The sequence below is a fragment of the Eremothecium sinecaudum genome, chromosome VIII, assembly GCF_001548555.1.
Source record: "Eremothecium sinecaudum strain ATCC 58844 chromosome VIII, complete sequence".
NCBI classification, from domain to species: Eukaryota; Fungi; Ascomycota; class Saccharomycetes; order Saccharomycetales; family Saccharomycetaceae; genus Eremothecium; species Eremothecium sinecaudum.
In genome coordinates, this window is record NC_030899.1 from 1,011,846 (window position 1) to 1,037,344 (window position 25,499).

The following is a 25,499-nucleotide window of genomic DNA, read 5'->3' on the forward strand; positions in this document are numbered from 1 at the left end:
TTGTTGAGGAACGGATACCAGTTTCATGATTCTTCTAATACCTCATCATCTTCATCTTCTGGTGGTTGGGCATCTTCGTTAGGTCGAAATACTGTAATTTGGAATTGTGAAAATAATTGACGAGCTGCTGCAGATTGATCATTAGTCACCCCAGCTCCATTTATAGCAACCCCATTACCTTGTACTGTCGAGTTTTGCTCGCTGTCCCATAAGGTACGAGCCCGCAGAAGTGCAACCTCTCTTTGTCTTGTCAATACGGCAACGTTGTTTTTTAGGTATAACCTTAAGACAATAGTATCCAACTTATACTTTCTCAATATCTCTTCAAACCTTGGGGTCCATATCACTCTCCATATGGTAATAGCTTTGACATCTCGCGGGTTATTTATTTCGTAAATTCTCTTCTGTATATCACAAATAGTTCGATTCAAGTCCACAAGTAGCATGTAGATGTGGGACATCTCTGCTAACATTGAGCCTGTATATTGAAACTGAATCCTAATAATACTGGAAACATTAACCTCAAAGTCGGCTATGCGATCATTTAATGCGTGAAATTTTCTCACGATATCAGCCAATTCACTATTTAGGTCATTAGAAGCTCTTGGTGCAACTATACCATCATTGTCACGCCATTCATTTCTAAAAGGTTCTTCGCAGAATGATTCATCAATTAAGGGCATCAACTCAGAGATATCCTCACCAGTAATTAAGTCATCTTGAGGAACTCGCTGCATAAAAGTGAACAGCTCGTCTAATCTATCGAAATTTATATTTTGAAATGGTTCATTGGCTGCATTAAACATACTAGAAGCAGTCATCAAAGCTGCACTTTCTTGGTTTATCTCGTCAGCAATCCTCTTTAGAGCTTCTTCCTCCGATTCATTTGGCCTAAACAAGCCTCTAGCAATTAAAAATTCAATTAGAACTTTTCTCACTTTAGTAGTGGGGCCATCAGTAGGTCTCGTCATACTCATTAGATGATGACGTAGTTTTTGAACACCTTTACCAGAGAAGACGCAGAATATTTGACGTTGGTTGACAGTGAACTCACTTGGTGGAAGCCTGCAAAATTGAGTAATGTCAGGACGGAGAAAAGATGGAACTGCAGTCAAAGACAAATGCGATAGTTTTGGACAAGCCATGACCAATTCATAAATAGGATAAATGGTTAAGTTAGTACAGTATGAAAGATGGACTCTTTCTAGAGTATCATTCCTACCACGCAAAGCTATCATATTTAATAAGCCCTCATCAGTCATCTGTGAACACTTGACTAAACCAATTCTTTTCAATTTTGTTAGGTCTCCCAATTCATATAAAGTGTGATTAGTTAGATTTGTACAGCATGCAAAATCGACATACTGAATCCGTTGACAATTTTGAACCAATACCTTAACCCCCTCATCGGTGATATTGAAACAGTGACCGAAATGGACGGTCTGCAAGTTTTTGCCCAACTTCGATAAGGCAATTAAAGAATTATCCGTAATTCTACTACACTTACCCAAGTAGACATTTCTCAACTTCGGAGCCAATTGAACCAATTTCGCGACTGTTTTATCGGTGATGCTTTCACAAGCTGATAGATCAATTAATCTCAACGCCGGCAAGCTAGAAATATTTAACGATAGTTGTGTGGCAAATGTGTCGCTGAATAGCATGTTTTGCGTTAGCCTGAATTCCCGGAGCTGAGGTAACTCTGTCATTAGAGTAACAATACTTTCATTGCTTATTTGAGGGGTAGATGTTAGGTCCACTTCTACTAGAAGTGGACAGGAACGCGCCATCTTCACCAACAAACTGTTTGTAATACTTTTATTGAAAGTTATTTTCACTCTTTTCAACATTGGGGCATTCTCAACAAATCTTTCAATGGCTTCACAGGATACCATATCAGCACGAGGAACGTAAAGGCCTTGAATCCTTTTACAGTCTGTTGATAACACATCGAAAAGTTCATTACCAACCTCTTTAATCCCTGTAATATCCACGCTCTGCAAAAACTTACAACCTTTTAATACCTGTGCAATGGATTTGGTAGTGACTTGCTTACAGAAGACTAGGGTTAGCCTTTCTAGATTTGGACAACCGATAAAATGCAATAACTGCGCATCAGTCATATAATCTCCAACAAATGAAAAGTTTAACCTCTTTATCATTGACCTGTAATCAAAAATAACCTCAGATGCGGGCTTGCGCATTGTACTCATAAAAAGCTCTAGCTGCGGTTTCTTGTTGATATGTGGGCGGTAATATAAGAGCTTCACAATTATTGCAGCCCAAGCCTTGCATACTGTCAACAAGGATACCACGTCAGACTTTTGACCTACAACTTCTAGGACTAGGGATAGAATTTCATGTGGCAAAGCATTTAATGGGAAGGCTTGATTAGATGACGAGTGAGTGGTATTAAGCGTGGTTTGACCTACGTTATTTTTATACTCATTGATAAATGGAGCTCGCGAAGTACCTTGGTACGGGAGTTGGTTCTGTGATAGTCGGTCAGTGGTATATTCTGATTGATTGGACTCAACCATCTGCCTTAATTTTTCCCAATCTGCTTGATCCATATGATTCTCCATTAATGCGATTTTAATTCCCATATTCTTGTGCGGATCCCATTCCGCTAATTGAGATTTAAAATAATCCAGTGGATTACTGATGTATTCTCCCCTGGATTTTGCTATTAGGTATCTTTGAACCTCAATCTTAAATTGTTGCATTGTGGCTTGGAAAGTGCCCCGCAGACGTTGCATATTTAAAGTCTCCATTTCAATTGCACGTAGTCGAATGCGTTGAATTTTCGATAGTCTACTAATATAGCGAGTTTCAGACTCTTGACCGGTTGAATCGCCGTTCCACTGCTGTCCCATCTGTAACTGCTGGAGCTTCAGATTATCGGCTTCAAATGACTGTAATAATAGCGCTTTTCTTTTGCTGATAGTTTCTATTGCTCTCCTGAAAACATTTCGTGCTTCAGCTTGGAAGGACTCAAATGATCGTCTCTCTTCTGTAGTTGGGGTTACTAGTGAGGTATGCTGCTCATCCTGCAACAAGTCTATATCATTATCCGTATCCGCAACTGGAAGGAAGTTACTTGTTATACCATTCGGCCTTGTCATCGCAACACTGCTATCAGAGGATGCAGCCAGCGATATAGGGGTCCTTGCAGACGCTGTTTCTACGGCTTGCCGAAAGAACCTTGTGTTTTCATTAACAAGTCCGCGGGGCCAATCCCTTCCTTGCTGCTCGCTTAACTGTGATATATAGGATTGGCCCCTTTGCGTCACTCTGGAAACCCTTTCGCGGAATTCTTGCGAATATTGTTGTCGATCGGAATTCGAACGTGAAGGAATAGGATTTGTAAACCACGACGCAGGAAGGTCAGACATAGGAAGTTGTCCATTAGTGGAATTACTAGCGTTAGCGTTATTCGTCTCGCTTGTCATATTTGGCAGTTACGCGTTATGAGTATTTCTGGACGCTAAGCTTCTCCTAATTTCACTACTTTTAAAATTCTAAGGAAGCCAAAATTAAAAAGCCCTATGTTTAACAATCAAATTTCTCCCATAAAACTAGAGAAACAGCTATTAACAATGGATAAGATTCAAAAGCCCACTTCCGGTAAAAACAACACTCTCACTGTCTTAGTCAAATAGTACCTTTAAATCACACCACAGGTCTGTAGTTACTCCAAAACTCTGCAGTATTTTTCTTTAAATACTTTTCAATTGCCTTAATAGTAAACAATCAATTTTATAAGTCTTCTTACAGGGTAAACAACGAATGGATGTTAATTTACGTCCAGTATTGCAAATTTTAAAATTTAACCAACTTCTCACACTCCTTTTCCACACTCCAATACAGCTGCCGATTCCTCTACTAATGTAGTTTCTTTATTGCTTCCTTCGTGAACACAAATGTACTGTGTATGCGGTTCGTTTGGGTGGCGGTTTACTAATATTTAGTTGTCTCAATGTTAGAAAGCGTCTATTTGGGCTGGTGTGTTCAAGATCTTTGTGGCCCTCACTATGAACGATGTACACAAGGGTTGTAAAAAGTGTCTGATAGTAAACAGAGGACAGATAGGTCGTATAAAAAGGGTCCAAAGGCCTTAAAATAACCTTATAGAGCAGTGGATAGTACGCTGTGTTTTAAGGAGCTTGTTCTATCTGCGTAAGCGAAATTTATACCAGAGTTTCCCGGTGGCGTTGAAATGTTACCCTACTTTGAATTTGGTGATAGTTTGCGCTTCCAAAAATTTTCTAGATCACGTCCTTTATTAGAGTTAAAACAGTAAACAAATATAAATAAAGAAAGAACTGCAAGTCACTGAGGCTTGGAAGATTTAATTGATCTTGCTATTGTAAATTTTGGTTTGAGATCGGTGGGTAGGAAAAGGTAGAGTCCGATTGCTAATAAATTCGGAACAGGGAGACGAATCTAACGTGATGTCTATATTTTCTACGCCTTTGAAAAACAATGTTGGGTATATAAATGCGCTGGTACCGAACAACACGCAGCTTAATAGAGGGGATGCTTCGGCCAATGTAGGGGGAGTAAAGACCGGAGGCGTGTTGGGTACTAATGCTGCTATAATGGCCCCTAATCAATTTCAGCTTACTTCTTACAATCCGATGAGCATCAATACATCGAACGAGCACGTGAGGATTAATGGGATGGGCAGTATGAGCCCATTGGAACTTGCTTCGCAGTATATCGACCATTTGCAAATGCGTGACTCGACCACTATGGTTTTGGATGACAGGTCGTATTACAACAACGGTGTAGACTATAATTTCAGTAAGGAAGTCGGAGGGCTTGGAGCCTTTACGCCGTTTGAAAGAGTGAATGTAGTGAATATCCCGGATGAGATTTTGCAAGAAGTATCTAAAGCTGAGACTCGTAACGATATGGGTATATTTCCGGACCTTGATAGATGCTGGATTGTTATCGACAATAAACTGATTTTATGGAACATCAAGGATTCTACCGATTTCCAGTCAATTGATGACATAAAACATACCATATTAAAAGTGCATCTAGTAAAGCCGAAGAAGGGCGTCTTTGTTGAGTCAGTTGACTATTTATTAGTTATTGCAACCCTGTTTGACATATATCTGCTTGCCATAACTTATAAGAAAGAAGCCGGCGAGTTGAGTATTTACAATACTGGAATGGTTGTGTCGGTCAACGGCTTAGATGTATTGGATATAGTCTCTTACGAGAAGACCGGACAGATATTTTTCGTTGGAAAAACCAATGGAACCAACGTTTGGGAGCTCCAATACTCAGCGTCTGAAGACTGGTTTAATAGCAACTGCAATAAGGTATGTTTGACGCAGATGGCTATTTCTAACCTTCTACCAAGAAATATAATCTCCAGCTTCCCTGGAAGTGGACTAATACGTTCGTTTTTTGAAGAAAAAACGAAATACTCCCAAGAATGGATTGTACAATTAGCAATCGATAATTCGAGAGGTATTCTTTACTCACTGTCCTCGAAGTCGGTAATTAGAGCCTACAAAATTAACTCGAAGTCATTGGATGGGCCAGTGTCTATTGAACTTGCATATATTAAAAGGATTATTGGCACAACTAATGCAAAAGGAGCCCCAATTTTGGGTAATAATTATCTCAAAATTATGAAGATTGTAGTTGTTACACAGATTGAAAACAACAACCTATTTTTAATAGCGATCACTGTTGGAGGTGTCCGCCTTTACTTCAATGGCTCGTCCAGCTCGACCAGTGTGGAGGCACTAACCTTGGAGTCAGTTAAGTTCCCACCAAGTTCTGTTAGTCCAGAAACTATCGAACAAGAGCTCCAGCAGCAACAGCAACAAAATCAGATTAAGACCATGCCATTTTATTCATCTTTAAATTCCTCTGAACCAATACAGTTGAAATACCAAAAAAAGTCATCAGTTTTGCTGGAAACAACTCAGGCGTCTACCATTATTTCTCCTGGTATATTTTTTAGTGCCATTCACAAGAAGCCGCAAACTACGATGGACAACACTAACCAACCAACTAGAGCTCCCTCATCAACCACTTCTGGACAGCGTAGATTGTTTGTAAGTGTTCCTGATTATGGTGTGTTGAAGAACCATGGGAAATACTTTGAAAATGCTACTTTCCTCGATACCAACGGTTTGGTTAAAGAAATTGCTCCAATTACACCATTGTTTAATGCTACAAATAAACCTGAGGGATATGCTAATGCATTTGCAACCCAATACTCTGTCGAAGGGCTTAAGATTGCCGTTTTAACTAATACTTCGGTTGAAATATATCGCTACCGTACCCCGGACCAAGTCTTTGAGTCATTAGTCGAAAACCCACTTCCATTTGTATTGAATTATGGGTTAGCAGAAGCATGCTCATCAGCATTGTTCGTTGCTTGTAAATTTAACAGAGCGGAGCCCATTAGGTCTAGTGCTTTAACTTTCTTTACAGTTGGTATCCAGAATGTTGTACAAATAAAACCTAGGTACAACAACTACGCCGCTCCAGCTGTTACTTCGCTGTTGAGCAAACCTTCCCTCACAGTCACTCCAAAGAAACCTAATTTAATAAACAACAGCTCCTCTAGTGGAAATGACAATTATAGTCTAGATAATGTTGTGCTGTCGTCTAGATTTTACGGTATTGCGCTTTTGGTTACAAGACTGTTCAGAGATATTTGGAATAAGAACATTTTTACTGTAAATCCCGCCGCTAAGTTCGATTATCGAGGTAATTTGATCAAAGAATCAGTTCCAAACGGTGACCTGGTAACTATGGTTTCTATTTCTAAGAGCAACCTAGAATACTACTTGTCATCAATTATGATTTTAAACGAATTTTTTAATGCTTATGGACCTTCTATAACCATGATTGCTACCACGGGCATATCGGCCGGCAAGTCTGTTGATCGTTCTGAAGAGGTTGCACATCAAGCAGAGAATATTGCAATCAATGCGATGAGTAGGCTGGTTCAATCAATTAAAGAGGCTTTGTCATTCTTAAATGTCCTTTTCGAAGAAAGTGAAATTGAGGGCTATGAGGGCCAATACTTGGCTTTCAACGATATTATGAAATTTTTAAACCTTGATTTCCAGGTTGACTTGACGAAATTGAAATTTAAAGATATATTCGCACCAAATGATGTATCTAAGGCCCTTGTAAGGGAAATTCTATCTTCCATCATCAATAGAAGTATATCGAGAGGTGGTTTCATTGAATACATCGCCACAGCTTTGCAGGAACGTTGTGGTTCATTCTTTTCCAGCTCTGATGTGCTTGGATTCCGTGCGGTTGAGCATTTGAAAAAAGCTAAAGAAGTTGGTTTGAGAGATTTTGACACTTCAAACTATCATTTAACTAATGCAACTAGACTATTTGAGAAAATAGTTGACGACATTTCGATCGAAAAACTAAAGGAAGCTGTCTCCATCATGTTTGAGTTGAACTACTACCCAAAGACAATAGAGTTTTTGCTAAATATTGCAAACTCAATTGACAAAGGAAAGTTGGCTTATCAGTATGTTTCTGACGGCTCTTTGGAACACGATGAGAAGAAAAAGTACTTTGATAAACGGGTAGCAATTTACGACTTAGTTTTTGAAGCCCTTGTGAGTGTTGATAACCTGGCTTCAAAGAATAATCAAAACTCAGTGATTGAAAATGCTTCAGCGGAAAACAGTGAATTTACCAAGTTGAGGGAAGAGAGTTACAGGACTGCCTTGACGTACGATGATAAGTTATTCCATTATCAACTTTATGATTGGTTAGTTGCACAAAATAGCCAAGAGAAATTATTACAACTGGATACTGATTTTATTTTGCCTTACTTGCAGGAAAAGTCTGTTTCCAGTTTGGAAATATCAAGTCTATTGTGGGTGTATCATTCAAAAAGGTCGAACTTTTTGGCTGCTGCACAAATTTTATACGCACTATCGTTTTCCGATTTTGACATCAAATTGAGCACTAGAATTGAATATCTATCAAGAGCCAATGGTTTCTGTAACGGCGTTTGCCCTCCAAATCAAAGGCATCAAATGATACAACTATGTAGCATGGTTCAAGAGTTATTTGATGTCGCAATCGTGCAGGACGAACTTTTATCGCTTGTCAACAATGATTCTCGGATCGATGAACAAAGCAAGAAGGATTTAGTGACACAGCTCGACGGCAAGATTCTTCCAGTAAGTGACTTGTTTAATGACTTTGCAGACCCATTGGGTTACTACGAGGTTTGCCTAACTATATTTAAGATCTCAGATTTCCGTAACCACGAGGAAATTATGGCAAAGTGGATGGAACTGTTTGATTCTCTCAAAAGTGAATTAAGATCAGACGGAAACGACATTGATGAAAGCGCAAACTTCATAAATCTCCTTTCTAGTGTTGTGATAAAAACCGGCAAAAGTGTACGCACGAGTGAATTTGTTTTCCCCATTGCAGACATTTTACCAATAATCAGTAACTTATTCTATGAAAGTCTTCCAAACGAGCATATACAACCTGGCTCGATTGCTTCCATTTTCATTACGGCGGGTGTTTCCTATGATAAATTATACTATGTCCTTAAGGACCTGATAGAAACGTCGGAATCTATAAACACCGCGTACAAGAAAGAAATAATCTGGTTAATTAAAGACTGGTATCAATCGGACAGGAAGCTGAGAGACATCCTAAAGTATGATGAGATACGCAATTTAGGAGACTACAGCATTGAAACAGACCCTATTGACAAATACATGAAAATGACTGGTAACAGCATTTGAAGAGATACAGTAAATATATTTTGTACACTTAAAGTAATTAGAAAAGCTCTTTCATCATCATTAGAATCCCTAGGCGTATCTTGTCCAGATATCAATATGTCTGACATTAAAACATTATAAATTTATTCCTAACTACGTAATTTAACCTCAATGGACGCGATCGTTCGCACAAAACCACCTTATCATCCTTCCAAGAGCATCTTGCAGGTTGAAGAGCCACTGGGCGAGAATCAATATTATGCAATATATTGGAGAGCAAGAGCTAACAAACTTCCCATATATGATAACAACATAACCATAGTCGCCAGTCAAACCCTTAAAGTGAACCAACCGACCTCTTGATTAAACTATCCAAGGACCGGCCAAGTTTAGTCATAATGAAATAACAACGGAATCTTTTTTTAAAGAATATGAATAGTCAACTAAAAGGTAATGACGCACTCCAGTCATTCTCTAGCAACGGCAAATATAATCAATACCAAGGCAATCCTAAAACAGAGAAAGAACCCCTCTCATTCATCATCACCGAAGGTATTTTCACCGGAATACTTTACATATAAGAAACCATCCTTGTCCTTGTGCTCTTGATACACCGCATACATCAACGCTGCTGTTGGTGGCAAAGTATCGTTAACAAAGATAAATATAGCCTTCTCAGCGGGAAGCTTGATCCGTCTTCTAATAACATATACAAACTGACCCACAGTAAGGTCTGCCGGCACCAAGTATTTGCGCCTATCAACCTCAGGAATATCAGACTTATCTGCTCTTTCACAGATTACTGGAACTCGATTCTCAAATTGTGAACAGATCCTCTCAGATTCCGCTTTCCTCTTCTCAAATGGATACTCAGACTTAAATGATGACATAGTGTATAATAGAAAGGAGCAGTTTATATCAATAAAGAATTTATTGGCACTATTAATAGTAATAGTATTAAGAACTTAATAAATCACTAGGAAACTGGCTATTTGTACCAATAATATTTCGACCAAGTTCTAATGAGCTCAGTATCCTTAAAAAATAGTAGAAAACCTGCTTTCTTTATTTGTAATGAACTTTTTTTTTTTGAACGAATATAGAGAATAAATAACGTTGATAACTTATTAGATGATTTGTTTCGTTAGTTAGTTAAACGATCTTGTTGTAAAGGTGCTATCGTTGTAAGCCCCTTGTTTTTGCATGAGTATCTGGATCATTAAAGAGCCCCTGACGCGATCCAGGGAACAAAAAGCGATGGCACGTGATATTCACGTGCATTGCATGACGATGGATGTGATAGAGTGGCGTAACAAAGGGTTTAGGCGCAGCGGCTGGAAGGACGTCAGCGGGACTCCAATGCTGTGATTTACCTGCCTATTGCATCATAAAGCGACAACGTGGGGGCGCAATTTGCAGGCATTTCTTCCATCTGGTCACGTGAGTGCGCTTAGGGTACGCTGACTTGGCACGGAGTTTAGCCGCGACTCACGTATTGTAGTGTGGGCGTTTGCGAGCACGTTTAAAGCTTGGAACGTCCATACGTTGGATTCCAACGCCGCGCGTTATTGGTTGCTTCCTGTTAGTTGCTCCATTAGCATACATGCCGGCGCCTGTAGCATTTGCTGCCTGTAGACATTGGACGGCGCCAGGATTTATAGATTAGGAAATAAAAAAAAAAGTTTTTAATAAACGTTACATAAATAAATAAATTTATTTGTTAACATTGACAAACTTTTGAGCTTCGTCCTTGACTTTCTCACCGCCCTTGTCCTTAGCGTTCTTGACGTACTCCTCGGCTTTCTTGCCCATTTGTTGACCGTGGTCACCTTGCTTGTTAGCGAAATCCTTAATGTTATCCATTTTTGTTTAATTTAGCTTACTTCTAGTTGTAAGTAAAGGACCTCTAAAAGCACCAAACCATGGCTTTTTATACTTTTGTAAGGATACAGATAGATCATAACTGTCTGATTTATCTGGTACCCTTAAGGGGTCTTTAAGAATTAGTTTGCTATTTTGAAGACTTATTGGCTTAACCGCAATTAAACACTACCTATTAAGGGATTCTATAAACGCGGTGGTGAAATTCGTTATTTTTTGGTGAGGCAGACAATAACGCATTTGATCATAATATTATACACGGAGTAATCTCGCAACCTAGTCCAATGTTACTGTCGTATGCCTATTTGTATATTCTTCTCAGTTATGGTAGATCCGTAAATCTCGTTTAATCAGTGAATTTGTATGATCCTGATGCTAATGTGATGGAACCTCCTCTGTAAGCACCACGCTTCATCTTGTTCTTGTTCTTAGTGAAATCTTTTCCTCTAACTCTGCCCAGCTTTTCATTCGCTTTCTCACCCCATGTGCCTGCGGCACCCTTATATGTATTATCGGTCAAATCCCATGCCTCAAAACTGACCTTAGTCCTGTCAATTCTTGAAAAGTGCTTCCGTTTGCCTTCTTTTTCACCTTCAATAATAGCAGGAATCACCACTTTCTTATTAGGATAATCGTCGCCCTCCGGAGAAGCGGTCCTAGAAGATGACGCGTCGCTTTCTTCAGAAGAGCTAGAAGATCTTGCACGCTTCTTGTCATTCGCTGGCTCAGCTTTTTCCTCATCTTCGCTGGAGCTACTGGAATCTGACGAGCTTGATTCGCCGTCGCTGGAGTCTGAATCAGAAGAGCCAGAGTCTGAATCAGATGAACTGCTGGATTCAGAAGAGCCAGAACCAGACTCAGAGTCAGAGGAATCGGACGACGAAGACCCAGTATTTGAGGATGCGTTGTCTGAAGAATCACTGTCTGAAGAACCCGAACCCGATGAGCTGGAATTCGAACCGCTGGAAGCAGAACCACTAGAATCAGAAGAGCCAGAGTCAGAAGAATCAGATTCAGAACCATCAGATTCAGATGAGCTGCTATCGGAAGAGCCAGAGTCGGAAGAACCGGAACCTGATGAGCCAGAGTCGGAAGAGCTACTTTCAGAAGAACTGGATGCTGAAGAGTTCGACTCCGACCCACTAGATTCGCTACCAGAACTTTCACCGGATTCACTGTCACTGGAACTATCAGTACTACCAGATTCAGTACCACTAGAAGATTCAGAATCACTCTCCGAGCTTGAGCCATCTGAAGATGAAGCAGAATCAGACGAACCAGACGTCGTCAGCTCTTCCTTCTTCTTTTCTCTTACTTTTTGAGACAATTTTGGAGCATTAGCCTTCTGAACACCCTTGGAACCCATGGGAACACTTATTAACACAGCAACAGACTAGATAATCAATTTGGTCCTCTTTAACCCAACTACCAAAATTCAATGCAGAATATCATCTCATCTGTTAGCCAAAATTTTAATCGTTTCTTTTTAACCTATCGTACACAATGATATTAGTAAGGAGGCATAATAATACATCGTTGTTTCGTTAAATTATCACAACTACATGTAACTTACATCGTCAAGTGATCATTCGAAGCTTGTCTCCTGAGGTTATCACTTCTTGTAGTCTACTTTAAACTTTGGAGTATATCCACTGTGGAACTGAAAACAAAGGTCTCCATAACCAGGATGACAGAGCATCAGTATCAAACGAGAAGTAGAGGTAGGGCCTTTGAAGATGTGGAGAAGGAGTATTTTTCTGATGATTCACTTGCTACTGCAGATGAATCACTTTCGACTGATGATGGTGATGATTATGTGAACTCTGAGGCACCTGTGAAACCTAAACCGAAAAGCTCATCAACTAAGAAGTCCAAAAACGGAGGTAGTAATTCAGCAGGTGTTGATACATTTAATAAGTTGGCTGCGAAAGATGAAAACTTCTTGAATCGAATTCATTTAGATGCGCCTCCTGACTTTGTTCCTGACGCAGTATCTGGGCGTTTTAGATCTAGTGATTTTACGTATTTGAAGCTAAAGCCCGATCATGCATCTAGACCGTTGTGGATTGCGCCAAATGACGGTAGAATAATCTTGGAAAGCTTTTCTCCTTTAGCAGAGCAAGCACAAGATTTCCTTGTCACGATTGCGGAGCCTGTGAGTAGACCTTCCCATGTTCATGAGTACAAAATTACAGCTTATTCCTTGTATGCTGCTGTTTCAGTGGGATTGGAAACGGACGATATAATTGCAGTGTTAGACAGACTTTCCAAGGTTCCTGTTGCCTCTTCGATTGTTAATTTCATTAAGGGAGCAACGGTTTCATATGGTAAGGTTAAGTTGGTCATTAAACATAATAGATATTTTGTGGAGACGTCTCAAGCCGATATTTTGCAGATGTTGTTGAAGGATAGTGTTATAGGTTCTTTGAGGATTGACAGTACTATGCCACCTTCTAAGAGTACTCTTTTAACAGATAAGGATGGAAGGGCAACTTCTGCGCCGGATGCGAATGTTGATCCTAACGACGTAGAAGCGGTTTTTACCTCTATTGTGGGAGGTGATAACGAACTAGAGGAAGAAGATGATGATATAGATGCAGTTCACTCTTTTGAAATAGATCGTGAATCCGTGGAAATTGTCAAAAGAAGATGCCAAGAGATCGATTATCCTGTTTTAGAAGAATATGATTTCAGAAACGACCATAGAAATCCTGACTTGGAAATCGACCTAAAACCATCCACTCAAATTAGACCCTATCAGGAAAAGTCTCTAAGTAAAATGTTTGGTAATGGTCGTGCTAGAAGTGGTATTATCGTTTTGCCTTGTGGTGCTGGTAAAACATTAGTTGGGATCACGGCTGCGTGTACTATCAAGAAATCGGTCATAGTATTATGTACTTCATCAGTGTCGGTTATGCAGTGGCGTCAACAGTTTTTGCAATGGTGTACAATTCAACCAGAGAATGTTGCAGTGTTTACTTCAGATAACAAGGAAATGTTCCAGACAGAGTCCGGTCTTGTTGTGTCAACCTATTCCATGGTTGCAAACACGAGAAACAGGTCACACGATTCTCAAAAGGTTATGGATTTCTTAACTGGGAGAGAATGGGGTTTCATTCTTTTAGACGAAGTCCATGTGGTGCCAGCTGCTATGTTCAGAAGAGTTGTTTCTACTATTGCTGCTCACGCTAAGTTGGGTTTGACTGCCACCTTAGTTCGTGAAGATGACAAAATTAGTGATTTAAATTTCTTGATTGGGCCAAAATTGTATGAAGCAAATTGGATGGAATTGTCTCAAAAGGGACATATTGCCAATGTCCAATGTGCAGAGGTATGGTGCCCTATGACAGCTGAATTCTATCAGGAATACTTAAGGGAGAATGCTAGAAAACGGATGTTGCTATATATTATGAACCCTACCAAGTTTCAAGCATGTCAATTTTTGATTCAATATCACGAAAAGAGAGGAGATAAAATTATTGTTTTTTCTGATAATGTCTATGCTTTGCAAGAATATGCTTTAAAGTTGGGTAAGCCTTTCATTTACGGCTCAACCCCACAGCAGGAACGGATGAACATTCTACAGAATTTTCAATATAATGATCAAATTAATACTATATTCCTATCGAAAGTTGGTGACACGTCCATCGATTTACCTGAAGCAACCTGTTTAATTCAGATTTCATCGCATTATGGCTCTCGTCGTCAAGAGGCCCAACGGTTGGGTAGAATTTTAAGAGCCAAAAGACGTAACGATGAAGGTTTTAATGCGTTCTTCTATTCATTAGTTTCAAAAGATACCCAAGAGATGTATTACTCTACGAAAAGACAAGCGTTTTTGGTTGACCAAGGTTATGCGTTCAAAGTAATCACGCATTTACACGGCATGGAAAACTTGCCCAACCTTGCCTATTCTTCTGCAAGAGAGCGAAGAGAATTGCTACAAGAGGTTCTATTGAAGAATGAAGAGGCTGCCGGTATTGAGATTGGGGATGATTCCGAAAATTTCATTGGTAGAGGCTCTAATGCAGCTAAGCGGGCTAAGTCGAAGGCTGTTAAAGGCGAAGGTTCTTTAGCCGGCTTGGCGGGCGGAGAAGATATGGCTTATTTAGAGTATTCATCAAATAAGAATAAAGACCTAAGGGATCATCATCCATTGATCAGAAAAATGTACTATAAAAACGTAAAAAAATAGAATGGATTATTGTAAAAATATCCTGTGTTTTTCAAATATATTGTGATTTTTAACAAATATTAATTGGCATATTACGTTCACATATAATTAGTGGAAAGCACTTGACATATGTTAGCATCATGTTTTTTAAAAATTAAAAAATATATATAAAACTTATAAAATACTAAATAATGCAACGTTACTTTTGATAATATTCCTTGTCTTACTATTGGAGAGTTTTAACATGCGTCTGCGTAAGGTCGTGCAGCTCCTCAATTGAATTCTGCGCGTCCATCTTAAAATTAACCACATATTGGATTAACTGTATAACCTTTTTATGCATAAGAATTTTCTCTTGTTGAAGATTGAGCTTTAATTCCTTTAACTGGAACTTAGCATCCTCTATTTCCTGCTCAGCTTGAGATTTTCTCTGCTGAGTTTTATTTCTATCGTTTTGTATTTTCCTTTCGAGCTTTTCAATTTCAATTCTTTGCGAAAGTAGTTTACTGTGACTTACTTGTTGGTACTCTTCATATTCAGATTTTACATTAGACAGTTCGTTTTCCATAGATTCCAATAATTGGTTTTTGCTTGTAATATTATCTTGAAGAGCAAGAAGTTCTGATTCCAGCTTGCTATTTTCCCATTGTAAGGATTCTATTCGCGACTGGATCTCTTTGTTTAATGACAATAATACAGGCTTGATAGAAGCTGCAATACTAGAGCGGTTAAGTATGATACTCTCCGGGGTAGCCTCAATGTTATCCGAAATTGAGAAGTCTGGAGAGATTGATATAGTTAAAGCGTTGGCATTTATCTTATGCCCTAGGCTATTCCGGGCCAATATAACACCATTTATCGCCGCTTCATATTTGTCAAGCGTATCTAGGAAGACTTTATAGCTTGATTCAACACTAAGCTTTTGGCTTTTAACACTTCCCGTTAGCTGGTCAAGTCTTGATGTGACTGTATCCAGCTTTTGACTATATGCGTCTCGCTTGCGATTAAGGGTATCTATGTGTTCAAGGTCGCTCTGGTTCATCACACCACGCAATTTTTCAATTTCAAGTTGTGCCTCTTTAATCAAGTTCTTTTTTTGTTTAATCTCAGCCTCCATTTGCTCTAGTTTTAAGGGCCAATCGCTGGCCTTGGGTTTCATTGCATTAATATAGGTTTGAAATTTATGTAGATCACTTTGTAGCGCTTTTTGCTTTTGCTGCTCAAGTTTAACTCCTTCAGATCTGCTTTCCATCGTTTCAAACTCATATTTTAACATCTCTTCTTGCTGAATCATTTTGTCAATATCGGCTTGAATAATATGAACAAACCTGTCGAATCCAATTTCCAATTCTTGTCTAAATGGCGTAAAGTTATCTTCCATGTTTATGAAAGACCTGTAGCACTTAGAAATGTATTCTATAAATAATCTTTCTACCATCAGTTCATACTGTTCGTGTTTTTCGTCTTGCTCATCCAAGGTTGTAACTGGTAGGTTCAAAATCGTAACATCTTGGGTAATCTGGGATGTCTTAGATTCATCTAATTTCTGTAAACATGTATCCAGCCTCTTATTTATGTTCACAAGCCAGTGCAGCATTCCCAGAAACTTATGCCAGTTGGAACCCCCCACAGCTGAGATTTGAGACTTATTAATTGTTTCTAAGTACGGATAGTGGATTGTTCTCAAAATTGAATAAACCTCATTCTCAAGTGACTTTTTAAAAGCATAGCCAGGGTCTATTCTTTGGTATAACCAACGGAATATATATATGAAATCCTTTTGCGTCGGCTGCTTTAGGGATTTTAATGAAATAGGGTGCCCTGTGTCAATATCAAATCTTTGAAACTGAAGATACTCAAAGATTTCTTGCTGAAGCACTGATTGGTAGTTTTTATCGCGCAATGGTCTGGGATCTCGCACTTGCGACCCGTTAATTGAAGCACCATTTCCTCCTGCACCGTTCCCTGGCACTATTGACATACGCTGTGATGCCCGTATACTCCTTCGCAATGATTTTCTAACCTCATTGCCCCTTGCAATTGAACTTCGGGAGTTTCGTGCAAGGCTTTGGTTAATCATATCAGTTAAAGCTGATCCATCATTTGATAGCCCTTTTTTAGATGCATTATTTGTAAGTAGAGGTATCTGCGATGTAAAATTTTGAGGGTTCAATTGATTTAGCACACCATGGGCCCCGCTAGATCTCCTGCGATCGGCCATAACTTGACTTTAGTGCGCCTTTGTGTTATAAACCGGTCTCTTTGTACAAAATCTCATCTTTAGTACATGCCGTTTTATGATATCCGTTCTGTTTGTGATCAAGCAGATTTCATATCGTTTGTAACGAACAAAATTACTATCACGTGACTGTTTCCGGTCGATGATCCTTACTAATTGGATATTGCTGGCATTAAACTTAGATATAGCACTTCCTTATATCGTGTTACACATTGACGCTGGGGTTATGTTGGTTGCGCTTCGTTTACTATTTACTAAGGCACTCACGAGTCAGACTTGTGTTGAAAAAACTGGGCTCGGTCATAGGAACGGTACTATATTAGCAGCGAACAAAATCTGTAGAGTGTCTACCATGCCAAGTTCAGAGCCAACCAAGAGTATGAAGATTTTTAATTGTATTCCAGATATTGTTCAATGGAGACTCACACAAGTAAGTCGCCCAGTAGAAACAATTGGCTTCGTACCTACTATGGGCTGTCTCCACGCAGGTCACATAGCACTTGTAAACCAGTCAAGAAAGGAGAATAGCCTCACGGTGGTTTCCATCTTTGTAAACCCATCGCAGTTTGCGCCTGGTGAAGATCTAGACAAATACCCCAAGACATTAGAAGCTGATTTAGATCGCCTTAGAGACGCAGGCGTCGACGCCGTATTTGTTCCCACGCCAGCTATGTTGTATCCTCAAGGAATTCCTTTGGATGTTACCCAACAACGTGGCCCATTTGTCTCGGTCCATGGTATTAGCGAAGTGCTCGAGGGTCGTACACGGCCGAATTTCTTTCGCGGTGTCGCTACGGTCGTCACCAAGTTGTTTAATATCGTAAGTCCAGATAAAGCATACTTTGGCCAAAAGGACATCCAGCAATTCCTGGTTCTGGAAACTATGGTACGGGAGTTGTTCATGCCAGTAAAACTGGTCATGATGCCAATTGTCCGGGACGACTCCGGCTTGGCGCTAAGCAGCAGGAACCGGTATCTCTGTCCTGAATCTGCCCAACTTGCTAGCGCGATATATCGCGGCCTACAAAGTGCAGCTTCCGTAATTCAAAATGCCGCTGACCAAGTCTCCAGATCTGAAGTAGAAGCTGCGGCTTACAACCACTGGAACCCTCTAATCAATTCCGGAGACTTCAAGGTCGACTACCTGTCCATCGCCGAAAAATCCACCCTACAGGAACTTGGCCCATCTATCACTAAGTCGAAGCAAATCGTCCTCAGCTGTGCTGTCTACGTCACTGACCGTGAAAATAAAGCTACTGTTGTTAGACTTATCGACAACATCTTAATTGAAAATTGAAACCCCCAATTGGGAATTACATGTCAGTTCCGCAAGTCAGTCAGCAAGTCATCTCCAACTCAGCCTGAAAATCTGCCGATGATCAGCCCGAAAATCACCCGAACAAACATTCCGAAGCACGTGCTCAAATGTAGCCAATTCTGTATAAGCGTGACGCTGTAGTTGGATGAAGTGATATTTTTTCCCCTCATCTGGATTTAAGAATTTCCCAACGCCTGACATGGCCATTTATCCGATGGAGGCTCAGAATGTCTTTTGTAACCCATGTATAACACCTAACCGACTCTCTGTCTTTCCTCTTCACAAGACATTTACAGGGCTTCGCTCGAAAACTCCGAACTTTATCGAATATGGCGTATTCGTATACATGCTGTTAAAACAAAAAAATAGATATTGGCGTCTAAATCGATGCGTAAGGTAGAAGTCTGAAAGCAAGTGCATGCACTTCATCCAATTTTATCCAAATCTCTCAGTAGACATTACTGGAACTTCTTATCTGTAGTACGCTCTATTTGATAAATAGAGTTTTTGTACACGAAATTGCATTTTTAAAAACAATTAAATCTGAACTATTAACAAAACAAATAACAATAATAATAAAACAACAGATCTAGTAGAAATAAAGGCTACATTCTTTAGATATCAGCTATAGACAGGGTATAAAGCTGCGAATCATATCTACGTATATATATTCATGCATAATGATATAATTTTTTTCATTACCGCGTATATTGTTCTTCTCCGCGCTTACCCTTCACGTAAACTTAAAAATAGTCAGGCCCGATTATCAACATCAGGCGATTCAAATATCCTTCGCACCCTTAAGGAGAAGAAATTTAAATAAAGGAACTTAATCGAGATAAGTAAACTTCTAAAAATCATCTACTCCTGCCTAAACAAACAAGACTATATACTGTTTAACCCGTCTAATTTTAATCAACAGGGATAAACCATAATGCCTAAGTCAAAGAATGAAGCACACGAATGCGGGCAATTGCCATCCAAAACATACTACCAGGGAGAGCCTAGAAAAAGCATTTTAGACCCGCATCTCTCTGTATTAGAAATGCTTGAAAGACCAGAGTTAAACGAGGTGACAACACGAAGTGAGCTTCCGAGGACAGATTTCCAACAGCTAAACCCTGGCCAGCCGCTTCAAATTAGCATTTCGAAGTCGTGGGAAGCCATCAGGAAAACAGACTACTCATTTCTAGCTAACAGGACTAACTACTTATCTCAGAATAACGCGGTAGGGGTTCTTTCATCTTCAGATACTTCTGAGGAGGAGCGTGACACATACCTTTCTCCATCGCTCGACGGAGAAGCAACGAGGCCAACTACAGCGGCAAATATCAGTTTGCTCGATCCCTTACCGAGATCTGGTGTAAACTATACAGAGGACGACAAGGAAACGGTTACAGTAAGTATGGCCAACACTGCGACCCCGTTAGTGATGCCCAAGCTGTCATTATGCCACCGTGTATCAGAAACAAAGATTCTTCTCCTTGGGAAGCCAGCTAGGAAGTTCTGTGCAGGAATCCCAAAAACTTACCAAAAAATGTTTGAGATCGGCAGTTTATCCAAGCTAACGAAGCAGGAAATCACAAGGCGTTACTTTGCAGTTGTGATTATCTTTGACGATTTATCGTTGGCTATAGATCTCTTGGATAAACTATGCGAAAAGACCGTGCATCCCACCGTAATACCAATATGCCAAAAGGGCCAGAGACATAACCTCAGCTCTGTATTAAAGAAATACACCGCTACTAATCGTATCAATTTGTTCTGCCACCCAGTTACAATGTCTAATCACCACGAAAAGCACAGGATGTTGAAAACCTTATATCAAATATACAACGATTCGGAGTCCGAATGCGACACAATAGAGTCTATTAAAAATCACTCGAGAAAATCGAAAAAGAGAATAGGCTCAGTGAAATACTGGGCCCTATGGACCACTTCCGTCACCATCGGTGTCGGAATTGGATGCTGCATCTCCCTATTGCTCACAAGCAAGTATATTTTACTCTCGCCGCGACTAGTTCAAATGAATAGTTTGAGAACCATTAGCATGACGCCTACTCAGCCACCAGAAAAACCATCGCATAATATGATTCACTACTTTTATTACCTGTGTAAGACAACTATCACAAACTTGAACTACACATTGAAGCACATGCTCATGGAGAAGTTCGATTCTTCTCGTACTTGGATTCAGACTTTGGGTGTTGAATTTAGCTGCGATAATTCCATCCTAGAGCTGAATAAGATGATGCCTCTAGATTTTATTACTTTATGACTTAAATGTATATAATTGATAAACGTTACCGAGGACTATTCGTCTATCCTATTCAACCAGTTTGGCATAACAAAGAATAGTATGTAGTTTATTATATATGAAACAATAGTATATATAATATATATATATATATATATATATATATATTTATATATGTATGTATATCATGTTGCTTTATTTTATGATTCTGTCATTCGTACCTCAACTATCATATCGCACGAACAAGATTTTTTTATGATGACCTCGTTAAAAATGGTGATGAATTTAGGCATCTATTAATGTAACAAGTTACATTATCAGTCTATATGTTTTAAAACAGCATGGACTTTAGCTTCAACTAAAATGTTTCCGAAGATATTCAGGCCGCCGTTTAAGCTGGGGCTTCGAACCCAGCTTACGATTTTAGTTTGCATAATCGCTCTGTCTTCTTTGATCATACTCGGAGTAATGACATGCGTTTATTTTACTATGAATTATGATGCTGTAATAGGCGAAAGGTTACACCTCTCCGCACAGCTAAAGGCGTCTCAGGTTGATACCACGTTGTCATTACTTTATCATCAGTGTAATATGTTGTCTGCTACAGAACCGATTAAGAATACGTTACTAAAATACCGCGTTGTAAATAATAGATCTAGTGTCGATTGGACTCAGGCTGAGGACGTTTTGAGTGGTTATTTGACGACTTCGAACACCACGTACGCTATAAGGCTGTATGACAGTGCTTTCAATAGAGTTCTTTCTCTAACTAATACCGCTTCCAGTATTCCGGACAAACTGCTGTCAGTTTTATTACCTCTGGACAGTAACGATCCGCTACCGTCAACAATTCATGATAATGCACTGCTGGTGAATCCTGTTCGAAATGATAGTATGCAGTATTTGATGTCCATCTCTATTCCAGTTTTTTCAACTGTTTCAATAATAACGAAGAGTCGTGACATCGCGGGCTATATGACTGTGGTTATGTCTGCAGATGTCATAAAATCAATGATACATGAAGCTACCGGACTGGACAAGTCGAAAGCCTTATTAGTATCCCGTGTAGCTGACCCAGCGGGTAATTCTTCATCATATGAGGTACTTTTCCCGAATGAGTTAAGTAACGAACATCCTCCGAATGGAAAATACCAAATAAGATCGGATTCATTTCTATACGACGGGTTTAACGAAAGGAAAGGTGGTGTGCGGACGAAAGGTACGTCATTTTTAGGATCTAAGGTTGCTGTAGGCTACTCGCCAAGTAGTTTTTTCCTAGTTGACTGGGTAGCCATTATTAGACAGCCTATAGATGAGTTTTCGGCACCAGTAGTTAAATTAGCCAAAATTCTCACGGTGACAGTGATTGCAGTTGCAGTGTTTGTTTGTATTCTCACTTTTATCATAACTAATTGGGCAGTTAAACCAATCGTGAGACTACAGAAAGCCACAGAGCAAATTGCAGCTGGAAGAGGATTGAGATCTTCCACCAATGAAAGTAGGAATTCAAGCCAGTCTAATTTTATGATGTTGACTAATTCCAAGAGCTCGTACTCTGGCCGTCGTTGCTCCACTCCGCAGGTTACAACACCAAGGGTGTCGAATTCTAGTGGATACACGCCAGGCCAGTGCAATGCAGGCATTTTCCGTTCTATGGTTGAAGGAAACGGGTATCATGAAAACAAATTTATACCATGTGAGGCTCAACAGTCTATGCCGTCTTCATATGATGTATCGGAAAATTACAATATTTCGAATCGGTGGACTGAGGCTAGAATACCTTTCTACAGGAGGTTATTCTCTGACGAGCTGTCAGAATTAACCGATACATTTAATACGATGACAGATGAACTTGATAGGTACTATGCATTGTTGGAAGATCGTGTCCGTGCACGTACTAAGCAGCTAGAAGCAGCAAAGATAGAGGCCGAGGAAGCCAATGAAGCGAAAACAGTTTTCATTGCTAACATATCGCATGAACTAAGAACACCTTTGAACGGTATCCTAGGGATGACTGCAATCGCTATGGCCGAGAAAGATATGGAAAAAGTTGGCAATAGTTTAAAATTGATCTTTAGATCTGGTGAATTGCTATTGCATATTTTAACTGAACTTTTAACATTTTCTAAAAATGTGATGAAACGAACTAAACTAGAAGAGAGGAATTTCTCTATGATCGAGGTTGCTCTTCAGACCAAATCAATTTTTGGTAAGCTTGCTGTGGATCAGCATGTTAGTTTCTCCATATATCTAATGCCTAATGTGATAAGATCAATGGTATTATGGGGAGATTCCAATAGAATTATACAAATAGTGATGAACTTAGTATCTAATGCACTCAAGTTCACGCCTGTTGATGGTAAAGTTTTGGTGAAAATAAAGATAGTAGGTGAATATGACGAAGAACGAAGTAAAGCCTGCGAATTTTCGGAGGTATATATTAAACCAGGTACAGAAATTACAGATGAGTGTGTCGTGTATTCAGGCCGGCGCGAAATACCGAAGGAATCTGAGCCTGTTGTGATAACGAATAATGAAAAGATAGTGCAAAATGATGTTTCGACCGACTCTGATACTTTTAGTATAGGTTCTTTTTCATCATCTGATTCCAGTCTTTATGAAGATTTACCATTCCACTTCCAATTTAAGCAGGAAAACAATATCGATTCAGAAGATGAAGATGCAACTTCAATTGAAAAGGTTGAAAATCCGAAAACTTGGGTATTTGCAATTGAAGTAGAAGATACTGGACCTGGGATTGATCCATCATTACACGATTCTATATTTAAACCATTTGTACAAGGTGACCAAACGCTTTCAAGACAACATGGTGGTACTGGGCTGGGTCTCTCAATTTGCCGACAACTTGCTACAATGATGAACGGAACAATGAAACTGGATAATGATGTTCGTAAGGGATGTAAATTTACTTTCACCGTTCCCTTGCGTCAAACTGGGAATGTCAGTTTTAATGAGAAGGAAAGTAAGTTCGATGATGAATTCAACGTGGAAAGCAAGAAGAACAGGAAAATCACATTTAACATAGACAAGAGTAACGACTCAAGTGGGCAGTTATCCAAATCACCTGATCGTAAGAAAAGTGGCGAATTCAGATCATCCCACGGAACTAATGAGACTTCTAGCTTGCGCACTGATCGCCCATTTTTACAGAGTACTGGAACCGCTATATCTACCAGGAGTGTATCTACTGTTGCCAGTCTAAAAACAAATACTAAGGTTTTGATTGCTGAGGACAACAATGTGAACCAGGAAGTAATAAAAAGAATGCTGTTTTTGGAAGGCAATTTCGATGTCGACCTAGTTTGTGATGGACAGGAAGCACTAGATAAAGTTAAAGAATTAATGAAATCAGGAGGACATTACGCAATAATTTTCATGGATATACAAATGCCTAAAGTGGACGGTTTGCTAGCTACAAAGCAAATACGTAATGAACTGAATTACAAGCACCCTATTGTAGCTTTAACTGCATTTGCTGATGATAGTAATATTAAAGAGTGCCTCGATGCGGGAATGAACGATTTCTTATCGAAGCCCATTAAACGGCCAATGTTAAAAAAGATTCTGACGAAGTACTCTAAAATTAAATAGTTCAGCAGACAAAGTATATAGCGTCAATAATTTTCAATAAGATACATCGTTAACAATGTAAAAACCCAAAAAGTTTTATAATTACGTAGTTATAAAATGTGATACAGGCGTGAGTGTATATTTTGTACAAAAAAGACAATTGAAAAACGTAATATCTGAAAATATCATGTGGCGAAATCAACTATTTCAACTTCTTCTTTGGACGCAATTGGTTAGTGTGACCACACTTTCTCTTTCTACAGTTGGTAGCTCTGGCTGGCAATCTAGCGTAACACTTTCTGCAGACAGACTTTTCACAGTTGTACTTGGAAGCCAAAGCCTTCAAAGATGGTTCGATAATACCACCTCTCAATCTCAAGACCAAGTGAAGAGTAGATTCCTTTTGGATGTTGTAGTCAGACAAGGTTCTACCATCTTCCAATTGCTTACCAGCAAAGATCAATCTTTGTTGGTCAGGTGGAATACCTTCCTTGTCTTGGATCTTAGCCTTGACGTTGTCAGTGGTGTCGGAAGATTCGACTTCCAAAGTGATGGTCTTACCGGTTAAGGTCTTGACGAAACTGTAAAATTATGTTAGTAAGACAGCACAAGAAATCGTAAAAACCACAGATTGAAGGTATAATGAGCACTGTTTCTCAGCATATTCCAAACATCAAACATAATAACAAAAACGGCAGCAGTACTTCTAAATCCCACAGAAACTAATCAAAATTATTGTAGTATACTTCATCAAGTCCAATGCGTGATAAACAGTCCTACAGACTGAATAAACCACTGATATGCTATCAAAACTGGTGTTCCTATCATTTCAATCCCAACGTTTCATCAATATTATCCATACATTTGCATCTTTGAATCTTGATCTTTCTCCGCTAACTGTACTGTTGCATAATATGAACCAGTTCTTAAAAGTGGAAAAGTTCCAGAAGGTAGAGGTACCACAACGAGCGAGTCGGTGAAGCAAGCTGGGGCTTCAGGAGGCCATACCGAGAAACCGGTTCCTCCGCCGTTTCTGAGCATTTCTTCCTTGTCATATAATCCATTTCCGAGACTTCAAAAAAAAAAAACTAGAAAATGTAAGGGTGCAAATAAACGGATGTACAGATGTACAGTCACGAGACATAAAGTTACCCTCTTTAAGGGTGGCAAAATGATGATTCCGAAAAAAATTGAGAATCAAAAAGTAGAGTAGTTCTAATATAGCTTGGTACATTTGTTTATATTAACATCATCATAGTTTTAATAGATTGTACAACAGTTGTTGG

General features: G+C 39.4%; 11 protein-coding genes across 11 annotated transcripts; 5 read left to right on the plus strand and 6 right to left on the minus strand.

Moving 5' to 3' along the window:
- Window positions 1-23: 23 nt before the first annotated feature.
- On the minus strand, window positions 24-3,452 carry GRR1 (SCF ubiquitin ligase complex subunit GRR1; the record flags this gene model as incomplete). The annotated part of the gene is made up of 1 exon (XM_018134504.1): window positions 24-3,452. One exon carries the CDS (start codon window positions 3,450-3,452, stop codon window positions 24-26), a length of 3,429 nt encoding a protein of 1,142 aa, XP_017989993.1.
- A 1,002-nt stretch (window positions 3,453-4,454) lies between these two features.
- Window positions 4,455-8,774, plus strand: NUP170 (Nup170p; the record flags this gene model as incomplete). Its single annotated transcript, XM_018134505.1, has 1 exon — window positions 4,455-8,774. One exon carries the CDS (start codon window positions 4,455-4,457, stop codon window positions 8,772-8,774), a length of 4,320 nt encoding a protein of 1,439 aa, XP_017989994.1.
- Window positions 8,775-9,286: 512 nt separating this feature from the next.
- Window positions 9,287-9,643, minus strand: ATG8 (ubiquitin-like protein ATG8; the record flags this gene model as incomplete). The annotated part of the gene is made up of 1 exon (XM_018134506.1): window positions 9,287-9,643. One exon carries the CDS (start codon window positions 9,641-9,643, stop codon window positions 9,287-9,289), a length of 357 nt encoding a protein of 118 aa, XP_017989995.1.
- An 823-nt stretch (window positions 9,644-10,466) lies between these two features.
- On the minus strand, window positions 10,467-10,616 carry AW171_hschr85072 (HHR231Cp; the record flags this gene model as incomplete). Its single annotated transcript, XM_018134507.1, has 1 exon — window positions 10,467-10,616. The coding sequence occupies one exon, from the start codon at window positions 10,614-10,616 to the stop codon at window positions 10,467-10,469; it is 150 nt and encodes a 49-aa protein (XP_017989996.1).
- A 364-nt stretch (window positions 10,617-10,980) lies between these two features.
- On the minus strand, window positions 10,981-12,000 carry SRP40 (Srp40p; the record flags this gene model as incomplete). Its single annotated transcript, XM_018134508.1, has 1 exon — window positions 10,981-12,000. The coding sequence occupies one exon, from the start codon at window positions 11,998-12,000 to the stop codon at window positions 10,981-10,983; it is 1,020 nt and encodes a 339-aa protein (XP_017989997.1).
- Window positions 12,001-12,321: 321 nt separating this feature from the next.
- Window positions 12,322-14,829, plus strand: SSL2 (TFIIH/NER complex ATPase/helicase subunit SSL2; the record flags this gene model as incomplete). The annotated part of the gene is made up of 1 exon (XM_018134509.1): window positions 12,322-14,829. One exon carries the CDS (start codon window positions 12,322-12,324, stop codon window positions 14,827-14,829), a length of 2,508 nt encoding a protein of 835 aa, XP_017989998.1.
- Window positions 14,830-15,034: 205 nt separating this feature from the next.
- Window positions 15,035-17,029, minus strand: NDC80 (kinetochore-associated Ndc80 complex subunit NDC80; the record flags this gene model as incomplete). Its single annotated transcript, XM_018134510.1, has 1 exon — window positions 15,035-17,029. One exon carries the CDS (start codon window positions 17,027-17,029, stop codon window positions 15,035-15,037), a length of 1,995 nt encoding a protein of 664 aa, XP_017989999.1.
- Window positions 17,030-17,426: 397 nt separating this feature from the next.
- On the plus strand, window positions 17,427-18,344 carry PAN6 (pantoate--beta-alanine ligase PAN6; the record flags this gene model as incomplete). The annotated part of the gene is made up of 1 exon (XM_018134511.1): window positions 17,427-18,344. The coding sequence occupies one exon, from the start codon at window positions 17,427-17,429 to the stop codon at window positions 18,342-18,344; it is 918 nt and encodes a 305-aa protein (XP_017990000.1).
- A 955-nt stretch (window positions 18,345-19,299) lies between these two features.
- Window positions 19,300-20,643, plus strand: ATG32 (mitophagy protein ATG32; the record flags this gene model as incomplete). Its single annotated transcript, XM_018134512.1, has 1 exon — window positions 19,300-20,643. One exon carries the CDS (start codon window positions 19,300-19,302, stop codon window positions 20,641-20,643), a length of 1,344 nt encoding a protein of 447 aa, XP_017990001.1.
- Window positions 20,644-20,985: 342 nt separating this feature from the next.
- Window positions 20,986-24,234, plus strand: SLN1 (histidine kinase; the record flags this gene model as incomplete). Its single annotated transcript, XM_018134513.1, has 1 exon — window positions 20,986-24,234. One exon carries the CDS (start codon window positions 20,986-20,988, stop codon window positions 24,232-24,234), a length of 3,249 nt encoding a protein of 1,082 aa, XP_017990002.1.
- Window positions 24,235-24,415: 181 nt separating this feature from the next.
- Window positions 24,416-25,254, minus strand: RPL40A (ubiquitin-60S ribosomal protein eL40 RPL40A fusion protein; the record flags this gene model as incomplete). Its single annotated transcript, XM_018134514.1, has 2 exons — window positions 24,416-24,794; window positions 25,076-25,254. The coding sequence occupies 2 exons, from the start codon at window positions 25,252-25,254 to the stop codon at window positions 24,416-24,418; spliced, it is 558 nt and encodes a 185-aa protein (XP_017990003.1).
- Between the last annotated feature and the right edge of the window lie 245 nt (window positions 25,255-25,499).